The sequence below is a fragment of the Xenopus tropicalis genome, chromosome 7 (genome assembly GCF_000004195.4).
Source record: "Xenopus tropicalis strain Nigerian chromosome 7, UCB_Xtro_10.0, whole genome shotgun sequence".
Classification (NCBI taxonomy): Eukaryota; Metazoa; Chordata; class Amphibia; order Anura; family Pipidae; genus Xenopus; species Xenopus tropicalis.
The window spans coordinates 9376054-9393640 of NC_030683.2; the positions used below are offsets into that span (position 1 = coordinate 9376054).

General features: G+C 44.6%; 1 protein-coding gene across 1 annotated transcript in view; it reads right to left on the reverse strand.

Moving 5' to 3' along the window:
* Positions 1-17587, reverse strand: part of ptpn6 (protein tyrosine phosphatase non-receptor type 6) — a 42578-nt gene that overhangs the window by 6731 nt on the left and 18260 nt on the right. The window contains 11 exon segments of the mRNA NM_001123456.1: positions 1090-1169; positions 3472-3623; positions 3953-4020; positions 4154-4308; positions 5575-5709; positions 6464-6613; positions 8675-8754; positions 10562-10658; positions 11572-11685; positions 12341-12460; positions 12958-13138. Coding sequence (NP_001116928.1) covers positions 1090-1169; positions 3472-3623; positions 3953-4020; positions 4154-4308; positions 5575-5709; positions 6464-6613; positions 8675-8754; positions 10562-10658; positions 11572-11685; positions 12341-12460; positions 12958-13138 — 1332 coding nt within the window.

The window sequence follows — 17587 nt, forward strand, 5'->3', positions numbered from 1 at the left end:
GAGGGTATTTTGGGATATAGGTGGCTTTTTGGTGCTGCAGTAATGGAAGAGCTACAGGTCACTTGATGAACAGGAAATATAGGGGGACTGCCCTGCCCCCCCAGTTATATGGCTGCTTCCCATGCTTGATTCTAGTCTTTCATGTAAAATGTGCTCAAAATGCACTAAGTTTGCACAGGAGCAGTAACCCATAGCAACCAATATGATGTTTGTTTTTAAACAGGTGACCTGTACATGCTACCTGCTGATTGGTGCCTTTTATTAAATAACCATAAAAATATAATTCCCAGGGGCTATTTGCTACCAGCCCAGACTTGCCCTACTTCCCTTCATAGTAAAAACATTTAGGTCCATCTTATCTACAGTAGTTACACCATGGACACTTCCCTATGTGAATTAGCTCCTCCTCCTCAAACGCCAACAACAGAAAATGCCCAAACACCAGCATTGGGCAAGCCAAGGTCTCCCTGGCTAAAGCCGGAAGAACAGGAGCAAGTCATAGAAAATAAGTGAGTTGTATTATATTCACAGTGCCCCATCAGCCAATGAATGGGCAGAGTTCTGCTTTTGGCTTCCACACTACTTCCTGTTACAGTTAGAGCTGCATCACTTCCTGTCAGCTGATCTCTGAGGGAGCACACAGCCCATCACAAAATGGCGGCTCAAGGGAAAGGATGTAAAAGGGCAATATTTACTGATATATATATTCCCGTTTGGCGAGATTCTTTAATAGGTCACTTAACATAATATAAACTGTTGGTCAATTATTTTTTTCGTGGGTTATACTTTCCCTTTAAAAGCAACTCTTCTCACAAAGTGTATAGCTCAGTTACAGAGTGGGGGCAGGGACTGGGAATCACTATTTGCTACAAGGAAATGGCCAATAGAGTAGAGGAGGGCTATTTGTGGGTGAAGAGCTATAGGTTTCCTTTGAAACAGAGGGGATTTCACACCTTCTCTCATTGGCTAGCGGTTGGCGCTATACCTGCCACACCCCAGTAACACTTTTGAGCTGGCCTGCTTTCTTCGTTAAATCTTCTAAAACAATCATTTTCGGCAGCTGTTATAGGATCTGAGTGCAAATCTTACTTCGAGGAACTTCTTGTCACTTTCGGTTTTGTTAGGGAGGCCCCCAGATTCCCATATTCAGATTCTGTCGCATTTCTGTTCTGTGGGGCAGAAACAAAGAAAACAATGTTGTGTAACCTCACTGCTATTTCCTACGCGCCCCCACCTCACAACTACTTGTATCCCTTATCCGCCATTTGTACTGGGCTATTATACATGGAATTGGCACTGTATTTATCCTGCTGTGGGTTCTGGGGTATTATACATGGAATTGGCACTGTATTTATCCTGCTGTGGGTTCTGGGGTATTATACATGGAATTGGCACTGTATTTATACATGATTTATCCACTGTGGTTCTGTATACATGGAATATGCACTGTATTTACCTGCTGTGGTTCTGGGGTATTATACATGGAATTGGCACTGCATTTATCCCACTGTGGGTTCTGGGGTATTATACATGGAATTGGCACTGTATTTATCCTGCTGTGGGTTCTGGGGTATTATACATGGAATTGGCACTGTATTTATCCCACTGTGGGTTCTGGGGTATTATACATGGAATTGGCACTGTATTTATCCTGCTGTGGGTTCTGGGGTATTATACATGGAATTGGCACTGTATTTATCCTGCTGTGGGTTCTGGGGTATTATACATGGAATTGGCACTGTATTTATCCCGCTGTGGGTTCTGGGGTATTATACATGGAATTGGCACTGTATTTATCCTGCTGTGGGTTCTGGGGTATTATACATGGAATTGGCACTGTATTTATCCTGCTGTGGGTTCCATGGAATGCACTTCTGGGTATTATACATGGAATTGGCACTGTATTTATCTGCTGTGGGTTCTGGGTATTATACATGGAATTGGCACTGTATTTATCCTGCTGTGGGTTCTGGGTATTATACATGGAATTGGCACTGTATTTATCCGCTGTGGTTCTGGGGTATTATACATGGAATTGGCACTGTATTTATCCCGCTGTGGGTTCTGGGTATTATACATGGAATTGGCACTGTATTTATCCTGCTGTGGGTTCTGGGGTATTATACATGGAATTGGCACTGTATTTATCCTGCTTGTGGTTCTGGGGTATTATACATGGAATTGGCACTGTATTTATCCTGCTGTGGGTTCTGGGGTATTATACATGGAATTGGCACTGTATTTATCCCGCTGTGGGTTCTGGGGTATTATACATGGAATTGGCACTGTATTTATCCTGCTGTGGGTTCTGGGGTATTATACATGGAATTGGCACTGTATTTATCCTGCTGTGGGTTCTGCGGGTATTATACATGGAATTGGCACTGTATTTATCTGCTGTGGGTTCTGGGGTATTATACATGGAATTGGCACTGTATTTATCCGTTGTGGGTTCTGGCGGTATTATACATGGATTGGGCACATGTATTTATCCTGCCGTGTGGGTTCTGCGGGTATTATAACATGGAATTGGCACTGTATTTTATCTCCGCTGGTGGGCTTCTGGGGTATTTATACATGGAATTGGCCACTGTATTTATCCTGCTTGTGGGGTTCTGGGGTATTATACATAGGAATTGGCCTACTGTATTTATCTGTTGTGGGGTTCTGGGGTATTTATACATGGAATTGGCCACGTGTATTTATCCTGCAGTGTGGGTTCTGGGGTATTATACATGGAACTTGCCACTGTATTTATCTGCTGTGGTTCATGGGTATTATAACATGGAATTCGGCACTGTTATTTAGCCCGACTGTGGGTTCTGCGGGTATCTATACATGGAATTGGCACTGTATTTTATCCTGTTGTGGGTTCTAGGGGTATTATTACAGTGGAATTGGCACTGTATTTATCCTGCATGTGGGTTGCTGGGGTATTATACATGGAATATGGCACTGTATTTATCCCTGCTTGTGAAGGTTCTGGGGTATTATACATGGAATAGGCACTGTATTTATCCCCAGGGTCTGGGTTAATGGAATTGGCACTGTTTATCCTGGGGTTCGGGTATCTATACATGGGAATTGGGCACTGTATTTATCCTGTTGCTGGGTTCTGGGTAATTATACATGGGAATTGGCACCTGTATTTAATCCTGCTGTGGGTTCTGGGGTATTATACATGGAATTGGCACTGTATTTATCCTGCTGTGGGTTCTGGGGTATTATACATGGAATTGGCTCTGTATTTATCTGTTGTGGGTTCTGGGGTATTATACATGGAATTGGCTCTGGGATATCATGAAGATTTCAGTATAGAAAATGATCAGCAACCCCAAACACCAAAATTACCATCAAGATTGCTAAGTAAACACATTTTAGGAGATCAGCAGCTAGTAGTGGGGGAGTATAAGTCCTGGTTAGAATTACACATAGCCCCCGACAATAACCCATTTTACACAGTTCTGGTACCTCCATTGCTTTCAACTTGTGTTTGGTAGAGTCAATGAATTGTGCTATGGCGGAGTAAATGAACTTGTATTGAGCTTCAGTCTGCACCATGCCTGAGCGCTGGTTTCGCACCATCTGGATGGTCTTCTGCACGTCGATATCGCTGTCCACCCCTGGGGGAGGCACAGATAAAGGAATATTGGGGTACAATTGTGAGTGAGAAAGCTACAGAGGAAGGAGGGAAAGTATGGCCAATGGAAGAATGGAAACAGTCGGATTAGAGGGCTGAGTGAAGAGACATCTTTAGTTGTGGTGCAGCCCATGCTAATTGGACTCCATGGAAGATATTTTAGTGGCACTACAGTAAATAGACCCTAATTGTAGTTCAACTGGACTTCCCTTTAAAGGTGAAGTCTTTCATTCTATTTCATTGGGACCTATGTTTCCTCTCATTTCCACTCTTGGTTCCACTCACGTTCCTTCTATCTCCGCACGTTCTCACCTTTCATTTGAATCAAGTCCAACAACATGTCAATGGCGATAATGGTTCCTGTGCGGCCAATCCCAGCACTGCAAGAGAGACACAACTGAGTATGGAGAGAGTGGTGCATAGCTGAACTAAAGAAGAGATCTTTCTAAACCTGGTGCTGTTGTTCCATAGGGATGGAATGTGAGCCAATGAAGGGGGATATTATGGGCTTACCTGCAGTGCACTACAATGGCTCCGGCCCTTGGCATGCTCTCCTGCATGCTATTAACCTCTTCCAGGAAACTCAGGACACCGCCAGGGTCTGCCGGCACCCCATGATCTGGCCAGGTCAGGTACTGATAGTGATGGATATCGCGACTCTTTTCAGTCTGGGATTGCAAAGGCATACAATAGGGCACTTTATTTAGGGGGAATAAGCCTGGCTAAGAAGTGACAGATGATGAAGAAAAAGTAATCAGTCAGGAGCAAAAGCCTCAACAACAAGACTTGCCTTATGGAACCTAGCGGAAAAGGGCAGGTTCCTCTCCATCTCGTTCCAAATTTCTAAATATAGGGGTAAAGTGAGACAATTTGAGGTCCTACTTGAACTCATGACTCTCAATTGTCATTGATCATCAGTCAGCTTTTATGATGTAAATGTCCTTTTCTGGATTTGTGCTTCTCAGTGCTGAGGTTTTGGGCACCATCTCTATGGTGTACGGAGAGTTTGCGTATAAGGTGCCATATAACTTGTTAGTACAGGTATGGGATCCCTTATCCGGAAACCTGTTATCCAGAAAGCTCCGAATTACGGAAAGCCTGTCTTCCACAGACTCCATTTTAATCAAATAATTCAGAATTTTAAAACTGATTCCCTTTTCTCTGTAATAATAAAACAGTACCTGTACTTGATCCCAACTAAGATATAATTACCCCTTATTGGGACAGAACAGCCCTATTGGGTTTATTTCATGGTTAAATGATTCCCTTTTCTCTGTAATAATAAAACAGTACCTGTACTTGATCCCAACTAAGATATAATTACCCCTTATTGGGGGCAGAACAGCCCTATTGGGTTTATTTCATGGTTAAATGATTCCCTTTTCTCTGTAATAATAAAACAGTACCTGTACTTGATCCCAACTAAGATATAATTACCCCTTATTGGGGCAGAACAGCCCTATTGGGTTTATTTAATGGTTAAATGATTCCCTTTTCTCTGTAATAATAAAACAGTACCTGTACTTGATCCCAACTAAGATATAATTACCCCTTATTGGGGCAGAACAGCCCTATTGGGTTTATTTAATGGTTAAATGATTCCCTTTTCTCTGTAATAATAAAACAGTACCTGTACTTGATCCCAACTAAGATATAATTACCCCTTATTGGGGGCAGAACAGCCCTATTGGGTTTAATTAATGTTTTATTGATTTTTTAGTAGACTTAAGGTATGGAGTTCCAAATTATGGAAAGAGCCCTTATCCGGAATACCCTGGGTCCCGAGCATTCTGGATAAAGGGTCCTATACCTGTACTATATACATGAAGAAGAGCTCTATCTGCCTGTTGGAAGGGTACAGAGAAGGGCAGGAGAGCTTGACAGAGAAACGGGCCTATGGGTCTCAGGCGCAGAGAAGATTTGCTCAAACTCACACTTTCTGTTAATGAGACGCGGAGAAGTCGGACTTTATACTCCTTGGTGTCACGTTCGCTCATGAGCTGTACCAAAAACCGTCCAAACTCCTTCATATTGGTCCCCACGTCTGGCCAGTACGGAACACATTTTGTCTGAGAGAAGTGAGAAGATAAAAAGGGGTCATGGCTTCCTAGTGATGTTGTAATGGCAGATTCTGTTAATGCCTATAAGAGGGGCCTGGATGAGTTCTTGATCAATCAGAATATCCAAGGCTATTGTGATACTAATATCTACAGTTAGTATTACTGGTTGTATATATAGTTTATGTATGTGAGTGTATAGATTGGTAAGTATAGGTTGTGTGTGCTGGGTTTACTTGGATGGGTTGAACTTGATGGGCTCTGGTCTTTTTTCAACCCTATGTAACTATATGTGTATTCCTGCGGGATCAAGAACACGGGGATGTGACTACTGACTGCACAAGTCAAGACAATGGGAGATTCAGGAGATTAGAATTCTCAAGGCCCAACAAGGTTGGGAGCCACCATGAGAGGAAGACTGTGTTCAAACCTAGGGTTGTCACCTTTTTTAGTAGAAAGTTACTGACCAGCAAGGGGGGGGGGTGACAAAGGGGGCAGCTGGTGATGCTAACGGGGGCAGGTTTATGACAATAGGGGGTAAAGTTATGGCATCTAGGGCGACTCCAGGAGGACTGGGGAAGAGAAAGAGGGTAGCTTGTCACTAGATCCTGGGCGGATCAGAAGAATCTCTCTGTTCTTTTTGCTACACGCTTCTTTCTTGTGGGTATTGGGCCACAGGTTGGGGTTTTCTCCATCGCTCTCTTGGGTACATCTATAGGCACCCTAATGTTTCCCCCCAGCACCCACAGATATATGTGATACTCACCCGGCCTTTCTCGATCTCTTTCGTGGTCATTACAATCACGCGGCTGTTCTCCTGCCAGACCATCTCCCAGAAGTCCCCTGTGGTGGAGTTCAGGCAACCTTGGCAAGCAATGAAACGTTTTGGGGGTTCACCTTCTGCCCATAGCAGGTTCTGATTGGGAAACCAAGAGAAGTGCTTTTAATACAAGTCACACTTAAAATTGCTTTGGGCTTAGATAAACACTTAATAAAGGGGAACGCCACCCAAACACAACTTGAGCTTTTTAAAAAGTAAACATAATTTCAAGCAACTTTGCAATATACATCAATTAAAAACATATGCAGCCTTTTCATTACTTTTAATGTAATAATCTGGTTTGGATCAGTTCCCTAAGCCCCGCCCCCTGTTCCCCTGCTGATCTGGCTGACTACTTTGAGACTCAAAATGTAACAGTGGTTGCCTGTCCTCAGCCTGTATCCTCCCAATCCCACAATTCCCTGCTGCACACGTGATGTCAGCAAGGAAAGAAACATCCCAGTGCAATGCATTGTGGGTTATGTAGTTCCTGCATGCTGTCTGTAACATCAGTGTTTTAGTCCCTCCTCCCCGGCCAGGATTTCCAATGATGCAGAAAGAGAAGAGCTGCTTTGCAGCTGGATTTCTGCATATAAATGGGATTTATTCCTACTGTTTAAAGGAACAGGTTACAGTGATAGGGGTATTAGGGGTTTCTGTGTTGTGTGGGGCTCTTTAACAAATTTTGCTTCGGAAGCTGTAGTTCCCCTTGTGAAATAATACAATGATTGTGATACTGTACATTCTTTATAGAATAAAATAATTAAATCCAACCATAGCAAATTGAAAATGACAGATCTCTTGGCAGGTTGGTTTATACTAATGGCAGCGTTTGTCACGCTGATGATGACATGGATGATATATAAGTGCGTGTGTGTGTGCGTATGTGTGCGACTTCCCTTTCTGACAGATAGTATACCCCTGACAGCCGCAGTCGGCGCTTATGCGTTTCCTGTGTTTCACAAGGCTCTTCCCATTTGCTCAGATATCGGACGTTCCCTCTTTTGCTTCAGAGCAGAAATGCACTTCCTGCCAAAGGGGTTTCAGCTCGTCAGCAGCGCTTTATTATAGAATTCGCACCGTATGGCAATTAGAAATTCAGAATACGACAGTTACAAATGATAATATTCTCCCATTTAGTGCAAACCCAAGAACCAATTGGTGATAGTAACCGGTGTGATTCAATGTATATAGAGAAAAGATGGCCAGACTGGCACTTCCATTCCCCATGGATCCCTGTGTGGCCTATCGGATGCACTATAGTATACAGGTATGGGATCTGTTATCCAGAATGCTTGGGATCTGGAGTTTTCAGGTGCTGTGTAGTGATGGGCGAAAAGTTTCGCCAGGCATGGATTCGCGGCGAATTTCCGCGTTTCGCCATTGGCGGATTGTTTCGTGAAACGGATGAAAAATTTCGCCGCACGTCAAAAAAGAATAGTCGCGGGCGACAAAATAATAGCCGCGGGCGACGAAACAATAGCGCGCGACAAAATAATAGCCGTGGGCGACGAAACAAGAGCCGCGGGCGACGAAACAAGAGCGCGCGCGACGAAACAATAGCCGTGCGACAAAATAATAGCTGCGGGCGACGAAATAATAGCCGTGTGACAAAACAATAGCCGCGGGCGACGAAACAAGAGCCACGCGACGAAACAAGAGCCGCGGCCGACGAAACAAGAGCCGTGGGCGACGAAACAAGAGCCGCGCGGGACGAAATAATAGCCGCGCAACGAAACAATAGCCGCGGGCGACGAAACAATAGCCGTGCGACAAACTAATAGCCGCGGGCGACAATTTTTTTTGTCGCACGACATTTTCGCCGTTTCGCAAATTTTTCGCCGTTTCGCGGATCTTTTCAAAGATTCGCGAATTTTTCGGCGAAGCGAAACGGAACAGATTCGCTCATCACTAGTGCTGTGTTTAAAACAAGTCTGACTGGGGAACCTGAGGCCCACCAGGTACCTGACTGAGGGCCCACCACCCAGGCACTGCCGCTCCTGCTCCGCCGTGCTACTTACTTTGCTGTAAAAAATGAAAGATGGCCGTGTGTTTCACAGTGGAACGCACAGCAGTGGAGCGGGAACCCTGGGTAATGAAGATTGCCCGTGGCAGAGACAGGTATATCCCAAGCCCCCCCCCCAGTCCCTTACTTACGTTGACATAGTTGGCATTGATATAGTCGGAGCCAGGAGTGTTATTGTCTCCACATTTCAGTATAACTCTTGTGTGATCATCTATAAAATAAGAAGAATTATGATTTAAAGATAAATAAAGAGGAATGGCAGGGTCAGACTGGGCCTGCGTGGGGACTGGGAAAAACCTGGGGGGCCCCGACCCTCATGGGCCATGGCTCTCCCACTGACCCAGGCCCACTCCCTCTGCTAACTGCAGGCGCATCTCCCCCCCCATGGGGGCCACAAGGAGGAAGTGTAGTTTGCATTGGGGGGAGGGGCGTTGACATCGCAAAGGCCCCCAGGCAGCAGTCCCTTTGGGCCCCGTACACCCCAGTCTGACCCTGAGGAAGGGCATCATGGTGGAGAAAGATTACTAATGGAAAAGACAAGTATTAGAGATGGTAAGTGGATGAGGCTGGGTTCTATAACTATAAGTATATAAGCCTTCAAAGGATTCTGGGGACTGTAATAGGGGCTTTTTCTGCCATTTGATTATGGGGGGGGGGGCTCAGGGCACATGATTTCCATAAAACAACCCTGCTCTGAGAGCTGAGAACAACATACCGACCAGCGGAAGGGACTTATGGGGTATAAGACACTAAATGCCATGTGCAGAACTGTTTTTGTGAGGTTTTTCTACAGTCTAGGCCCTCTGGGGGACAGAACTGGGCCCATTTTAATGAGAGCAAAGCTATTTACAGCAGCACATACCAAGGCATGGATTTCTGATCATAATAACTGCCTTTTACTGGGCTGCTCTCTTTCCCAAGGTCAGTGGGCGGGGCTTGGAGCCAGTAGTCAGTGGGGGTAGGCCTCCAGTTACATGAGTAGTAAGGATATAATCGTTGGTAACATTTTGTGCACTAGGGGGAGACCTTGCTCTATAACAACAACAGACCAATAAAGCTCCTGGCTTTACTTACTCTACTAATAATTCCTACTTTAATTACAGATGATCTAGAACACGACCAGAAAACACATACAGTGTACACTCCCCTTAATTGGCATCGCTGTGCCACCATCTTGCCTAGAACATGTTGGTGTATGATCGGATCAGCAATAATACTAGGGGTGTGTACTTTATTCCCCTGACAAGCATTATTGTTTTATTAGTTTATAATACACAAGAACAACACATGTAAAAAAAACTATTTACCCTTGTACAATATAAGGCCTGAGTCTAGGTTCCGAGCAAGATCATAGATAAGGGAAAACTATACCCGCCAAATAATGTAGGTGTCTATAAGAATATATTGTGTAAAATAAGCTGAAATGTAAAGCCCTGCTTCATCTAAACAAATCCATTTCATAAAAATATACTTTTTTAGTAGTATGTGCCATTGGGTAATCCTAAATAGAAAACTGCCATTTTATGTACTAAGGGCCGCCCCCTGGGATCATAGGAGTCACAGTGCACACAAACAAGCCAAGGCACACATACATGCTAGGCCCCATCAGCCAATGAATGGGCAGAGCTGTGTCTTTCTACTCCAACACTACTTCCTGTTACAGTTAGAGCTGCATTATTTCCTGTTAGGTGATCACAAAATGGCGGCTCAAGGGAAAAGATGTAAAAGGGCAATATATACTGATATATATATATATTCCTGTTTGGCGAGATTGTTTAATAGGTCACTTTGAGAAAAAGGAAAGGTACACAAAATGTCAGGCACCCCCCAGTGATTGTAGTCACTTACCTGATACCCACATACTGGTAACTGTACCACCCCCCCCCCCCCCCCCCAGTAACTGTACCTTTCCTTCACCTTTAATATAATATAAACTATCTGTTGGTTAAGTAGTCATTCAGGGGGGATAGTTTTCCTGTGGGGGTCAAATAAAGAAGCAAAGATAAGGAGGGACTCACAGGGCAGAATATTCTTGTAGCGGTTCTTGCTCTTATTCTCCGGCCTCTGTCCCTCTTTACGGTCATTGTGCACCTTGTTTTCCTGTTTCTGTAGAGCCTGTGGGGGGGCCCAAGAAGAGAAATCAGAATAAAGTCATTTCATTGGGCCTATTAGTCTAGTGCAGGGGTTCAGAGCTCTTGGCCATAACTGAAGGATCGGCTGCTCTAAGCCCACCCGGGGGGGGGGGGGGGAAGTACCACAGATAGGGAACCAATGGCCAGAGTGGGCACTTGGCTAATCTGTGTTTATATGGTGAGCACTAGGGGCTCTAACACTCACAGAACATGGAGCAACCGCTATGTGGCCTTCCTGAAGCGCCAAAGAGAGACAGGAACTATACAACTTTCCATTTTGGAATACATTAGGTTGTTCACCTTTATATTAAACTACCAACAATGCTCTCAGTGTGTTAAATCAGTCCTTATGTCTCTCTGATCAGTATTCTGAGGGGATGGGAGGGGCCTATTTTGAACCTGAGGACTTCCTGTATGCTTACAGGCTTTGCCCTTACTTGTTTCCTATTGGACCAATTCATTCAATGCTTGTGCTCTCTTACCAGTTACATAAATGGAATGCCCATTGGTTAATTTCTCCCTTGCAATGGCATAGGCTCAGCCTATCACTAATATACTGTTATGGCACAGGGAGCAGTGCCAGACTGACAGGAGACACAGCCAATAGGAGATAAGCCTGTTGCCAGTACTATGCATGACATCATATAAGGAAGTAAAAATGTGACTGTAATGTTTATATATGTGACTGCACCCAGTGTTTACATTGGTGAGCTTTAATTGAATTATAGACTTGGGGTCTTTATTCTGGATGCATGTTAGAGCTTGGTGCTGCCACTGAGCGCTAACACGCCATAGAACAGAATAGAATAAAGAGGTATAAGAGAAAGACAAGGGAATGGAAAGCGCCAGTTCTAATTGGGGTAATAGCAAGAGGAACTGCTGGGGTTGAAGCTTACGTCAAACTCTTCCCAGAATCCTGCTTTGGCCGCCTCATCTTGCTCCGACTTCTTGTTTAATTCTTTCATTCGATTCTCAATGTCGGCAGCATTGACTCTCGTGGAGTAACATGGCTGTGGGAGACAGAACCAACCCATTATAGTAACAGGGGTACATTCACTGTGGATGAAACTTGGGCCCATTAGCAGAAGGTGTATGTTCCCTTTGAGACCTGGGCCCATTAGCAATAGCTCTGCAAGGCATCTCCCTGCAGGGAGGAGATATTGTCTGCCCCTATTGGATAACCTGGGTCATGAGCTGTGACTCCCTGTTCCTGGGCTGCTCATTTTCCCATGGTCAAGTATGATTTATGACCTGGAGGTACCTTAGAAGGTGTGTAAAGGTTAATGGAGCTATGGAGACTTGAGAGCGCTCTTACTTCATCCCCCCATCCCAGCCTTGAAGTCCTCCACGTGGAATACCTGATTCCCTCCTTCTCTAACTCCCCACATGTACCTTGACCTTCTCCCTTCCATCCATGATCAGGAGGAGTCCAACCAGACCAGTCCGACCCCGTTAGTGACTTGAGCAAATGGAGCGGGGACATTTATTGTAAGATGTTGTACTGTTATTTACAATAATGTATATATAAGGAGGCCAAATCACAAATTCCAGCCCCCTCCTCTTCTAAAAAGCCTTACTTTCCCCACATGTGTTTTCCCTTGTATTGGGGCCATTTTTCTTGCATTGAATTAGAGAAACCGAGGGAGGAGAATGGTGGTCACTTACCTTCTTTAGGAATAAATGGCTCCCTGTTGCTTCCTCGATCGGCTTCTTCTTGTGCCACTCAATAAGGTCTGTAAGTGACTCAAACTTCTCCCTGCCGATATTATATGTATCCTTATTCTTCTGCCAAGGGAAGGAATGGTGGTTAGTTCTGCTGACTTGTAACGCCGGGGCCTGAGTTCGATTCTGACCTGGGTGTCTGCAAGGAGTTCACGTGGTGTGTTCTCCCCATATCTGTGTGGGTTTCTCTGGGTAGCCCCTTATAAGGATATAACTTACAGTTTGGTCCCATAGGGAAATGACCAGACTGTATTTTATAGAAATATAAAGTAATGTATCACAGTCAGTCCTGGATTTGGGACAAGGCCACAAGCACCCGGGGACTAGGGCGGCACAGATGCCACCTAGACACACCTGAAGTTCACTCACACCTGGAGCACTGGGTACTAAGTACGTGGGAGATCTTACCTGCTATTTGAATCTCCCCGCACCCTGTCCCCTGTGCTCTGGATGCAGGAACGAATGATGTACATATATACACAATCCTTTAGGAGGGGGGCAATGTAGGAAGCTGGCATCCGGGCAGCCGCCAATAGAAATCCAGTGCTGATCATAGTTACCTCTGTATTTATCTTGACATGTGTCACCTTGTGCACCCCATCTTTCTGCTCTGGGGTTAGGATGGAGATGACAAAATCCCCCGGGTTGCTGCGACTCTCTCTAACCAGGAAGGTCCAGGGCTCCCCCGTCTTCTGCAGCAACTTTTCAGCGTCGGGGCCTGAGAGGTACCCGTGATACCACCTGTTGGAAGATGCCAGTTAGTGCCGAAGCGTAACCAGTATCCAAACCTACTGTGCCACTGTATTATGTGGCTTCTGCTGCATCGATTCAAAAGTCAGAGCCACCAGTACAAGGACTGCATTCAAATGCAATTGCATTTACAGGGCGGTCACAATGATTCATTACATCGGAAAGCTGCTTAGAATTATATTTTCTTTTTCATTAGGTAAAATTATTTTTTAGTTTATAATTTTCTAGTTTAACGGCTTGTGAGATTTTAGCAGTTTTAGACTGCTGGAACAGCCATAAGGTGTGGGAAATGCCAGATCCAAGAGCTATTAAAGTCCCCCTCGTGCCCCATCCCCCATTCTATCACTTCTTTATTCTGCCTTCCCGTAAGCATTTTCCCTTTCTCCCTATTATTTGCATTTCTTTCTTCCTCATCTTCAGCAACACACCCAGTTTCTCAATGTGCCCATTAAAATAACATCACTATATAAAGGTAATAGAAAGTGGGAAATCTTTGTAGCAGGGATAGTAACCCAAAACAAGCAATAAGAAGGCTGCATTTACCATCAGGTTCTGTTTTAGAATAATATTCCATATAATGCACTTATATTTGCCTAATTGTGTCTGTAAGTTACCCTCCCATATAGATTGTAAGCTCTACGGGGCAGGGACCTCCATCCTCTTGTTGCCTTTGACTCTTAACTTATTACAACTGTTACTGTATCTTGTATTTATTTGTATTTATTGTTATACTTTGTATTTATCTATTATCTTATTAACCCCCTGTTTGTATTAATGTATTCTACTGTACAGCGCTGCGTACATAAGTAGCACTTTATAAATAAAGATATACATACATACATAATACATTTACAAAAGACATGTATTGTACAACTCCTAGCATCCTAGTGACTGCCAGTAGTGACTGTCCCTATATATTAGGTACCTACCTAGTGCTACCAACCCCTATTTCTGTAGGGAAATGAGAGCAGAGCAGGCAGTAACCCTTCCAACACTTTCCGCTGTCTCTTTCCCTATATATTAGGTACCTACCTAGTGCTACCAACTCCTATTTCTGTAGGGAAATGAGAGCAGGGCAGGCAGTAACCCTTCCAACACTTCCCTGTCTCTGCCCCTATATATTAGGTACCTACCTAGTGCTACCAACCCCTATTTCTGAGGAAATGAGAGCAGGGCAGCAGTAACCCCTTCCAACACTTTCCCCTGTCTCTGCCCCTATATATTAGGTACCTACCTAGTGCTACCAACCCCTATTTCTGTAGGGAAATGAGAGCAGGGCAGGCAGTAACCCTTCCAACACTTTCCCCTGTCTCTACCCCTATATATTAGGTACCTACCTAGTGCTACCAACCCCTATTTCTGTAGGGAAATGAGAGCAGGGCAGGCAGTAACCCTTCCAACACTTTCCCCTGTCGCTATCCCTATATATTAGGTACCTACCTAGTGCTACCAACCCCTATTTCTGTAGGGAAATGAGAGCAGGGCAGGCAGTAACCCTTCCAACACTTTCCCCTGTCTCTGCCCCTATATATTAGGTACCTACCTAGTGCTACCAACCCCTATTTCTGTAGGGAAATGAGAGCAGGGCAGGCAGTAACCCTTCCAACACTTTCCCTGTCTCTGCCCCTATATATTAGGTACCTACCTAGTGCTACCAACCCCTATTTCTGTAGGGAAATGAGAGCAGAGCAGGCAGTAACCCTTCCAACACTTTCCGCTGTCTCTTTCCCTATATATTAGGTACCTACCTAGTGCTACCAACTCCTATTTCTGTAGGGAAATGAGAGCAGGGCAGGCAGTAACCCTTCCAACACTTTCCCTGTCTCTGCCCCTATATATTAGGTACCTACCTAGTGCTACCAACCCCTATTTCTGTAGGGAAATGAGAAGCAGGGCAGGCAGTAACCCTTCCAACACTTTCCCCTGTCTCTGCCCCTATATATTAGGTACCTACCTAGTGCTACCAACCCCTATTTCTGTAGGGAAATGAGAGCAGGGCAGGCAGTAACCCTTCCAACACTTTCCCCTGTCTCTACCCCTATATATTAGGTACCTACCTAGTGCTACCAACCCCTATTTCTGTAGGGAAATGAGAGCAGGGCAGGCAGTAACCCTTCCAACACTTTCCCCTGTCGCTATCCCTATATATTAGGTACCTACCTAGTGCTACCAACCCCTATTTCTGTAGGGAAATGAGAGCAGGGCAGGCAGTAACCCTTCCAACACTTTCCCCTGTCTCTGCCCCTATATATTAGGTACCTACCTAGTGCTACCAACCCCTATTTCTGTAGGGAAATGAGAGCAGAGCAGGCAGTAACCCTTCCAACACTTTCCCCTGTCTCTACCCCTATATATTAGGTACCTACCTAGTGCTACCAACCCCTATTTCTGTAGGGAAATGAGAGCAGGGCAGGCAGTAACCCTTCCAACACTTTCCCCTGTCGCTATCCCTATATATTAGGTACCTACCTAGTGCTACCAACCCCTATTTCTGTAGGGAAATGAGAGCAGGGCAGGCAGTAACCCTTCCAACACTTTCCCCTGTCTCTGCCCCTATATATTAGGTACCTACCTAGTGCTACCAACCCCTATTTCTGTAGGGAAATGATAGTAACTATTTACCTCTGTCCTTTGCCTCCCTCCCTGATTTTCCCCTGTTTTGCCCCTCTCTATCTATTATCTGGATGCAGTCACATTTACATAAGCAAATTCTTTCTGTGCCACTTTGCCCTTCTCAGTACAATGAATTGGGTGTTGAGGTGCCAGTATTTTGCAGGTGACAAACCACTAAAATCCACCAACCATAACACAGTAACTCCAAAATTAGACTAAGCTAAATGGGTGGATTTTATGGGCTTTGGGCAGTGGAACGGTGATTGTGCAAGAGGGGAATTGTGCATTGCGTCTCCCTGCTGGCCTTGCCTATTGCAAGCTCTATAGTGAAGCAGCGGCCAGTGGCTGTGTGTGTGTGCTCACTTGCGTGTGCTTCTCTGCGCACAATGGTGAAACGTTCTGTTGCACAGCAATCCTGTATGTGATTTTGTGGTCGCGCTGTAAGGAGTCACATGATGGAAACTTCATTGACGGGTTATTGCAAAACAGCAGCAGAGAATTTTCCAACCACAAAAAGGAAGCACCGAGCCTGAGATAGAGAACAGAGGGCTGGGGTGGGGGGAGATGGAGGGGGGCAAAATGACCAATGAGGTTGGGGAGAGAACAAGTATAGGGTTGGCACTGAGAGCGACAGAAGCAAGGCTCAACCTTTGGTCTGTCATTTGTACCTAGTCCCTTCCTAAAGGCCTATTATCCCACTGCAAATTTCTAGTTGGATACAGAACTGTAATTACATGGAGACCACCAATGGACACCTTTAAGAATGGACCCTTTTACCCAACTAAGATATAATTACCCCTTATTGGGGGCAGAACAGCCCTATTGGGTTTATTTAATGGTTAAATGATTCCCTTTTCTCTGTAATAATAAAACAGTACCTGTACTTGATCCCAACTAAGATATAATTACCCCTTATTGGGGGCAGAACAATCCTATTGGGTTTATTTAATGGTTAAATGATTCCCTTTTCTCTGTAATAATAAAACAGTACCTGTACTTGATCCCAACTAAGATATAATTACCCCTTATTGGGGCAGAACAGCCCTATTGGGTTTATTTCATGGTTAAATGATTCCCTTTTCTCTGTAATAATAAAACAGTACCTGTACTTGATCCCAACTAAGATATAAATAATCCTTATTGGATACAAAACAATCCTATTGGGTTTAATTAATGTTTTATTGATTTTTTAGTAGACTTAAGGTATGGAGATCCAAATTACCCCTTATCCGGAATACCCTTGGTCCCAGGCATTCTGGATAATGGGTCCCATACCTGTATATCATTACTGCTACAGGGCTGCTGGACCTCTGGGCTGGAACAGTAAGTTCAATATATAAAATGCAACATTTCTAGCTGTAATCTTGTTTAGGCTTTGGCTTCTCCTTGCAGCACAGTACAACACCCATACAGGGACACAGCCCAACACATTTGCTATTTGGGAATAAACACAAACCCGCGGTGACGGCAGCCATTCAGCACTAATTTGCATTAGCTTTCTGAAGGAAATATGCAAATGTATTATATAGAAAATGTGTCACAAGAGAGAGAGAGAGAGGTGCCCAAAGAATGGGGGGGGGGGGGGGGGGCAGGGCGCTGGGGCCAAGGGAAGAACATTTATACCAGTGCCAGTCACTAAAGCAAAGTTGATGGCTTTCCGTGAGGGCCATGTAATCCAAGGCACAAAGACGGCACTATGGTTAGTAAGTAGGAGCACTATGTTCCATTAGAGCGCCCCCAAAGGTATTTATTTACATTCTATCCATGCTTGGTACTGTAGGTCTGGGCATCTCATTCATTCTATCCATGCTTGGTACTGTAGGTCTG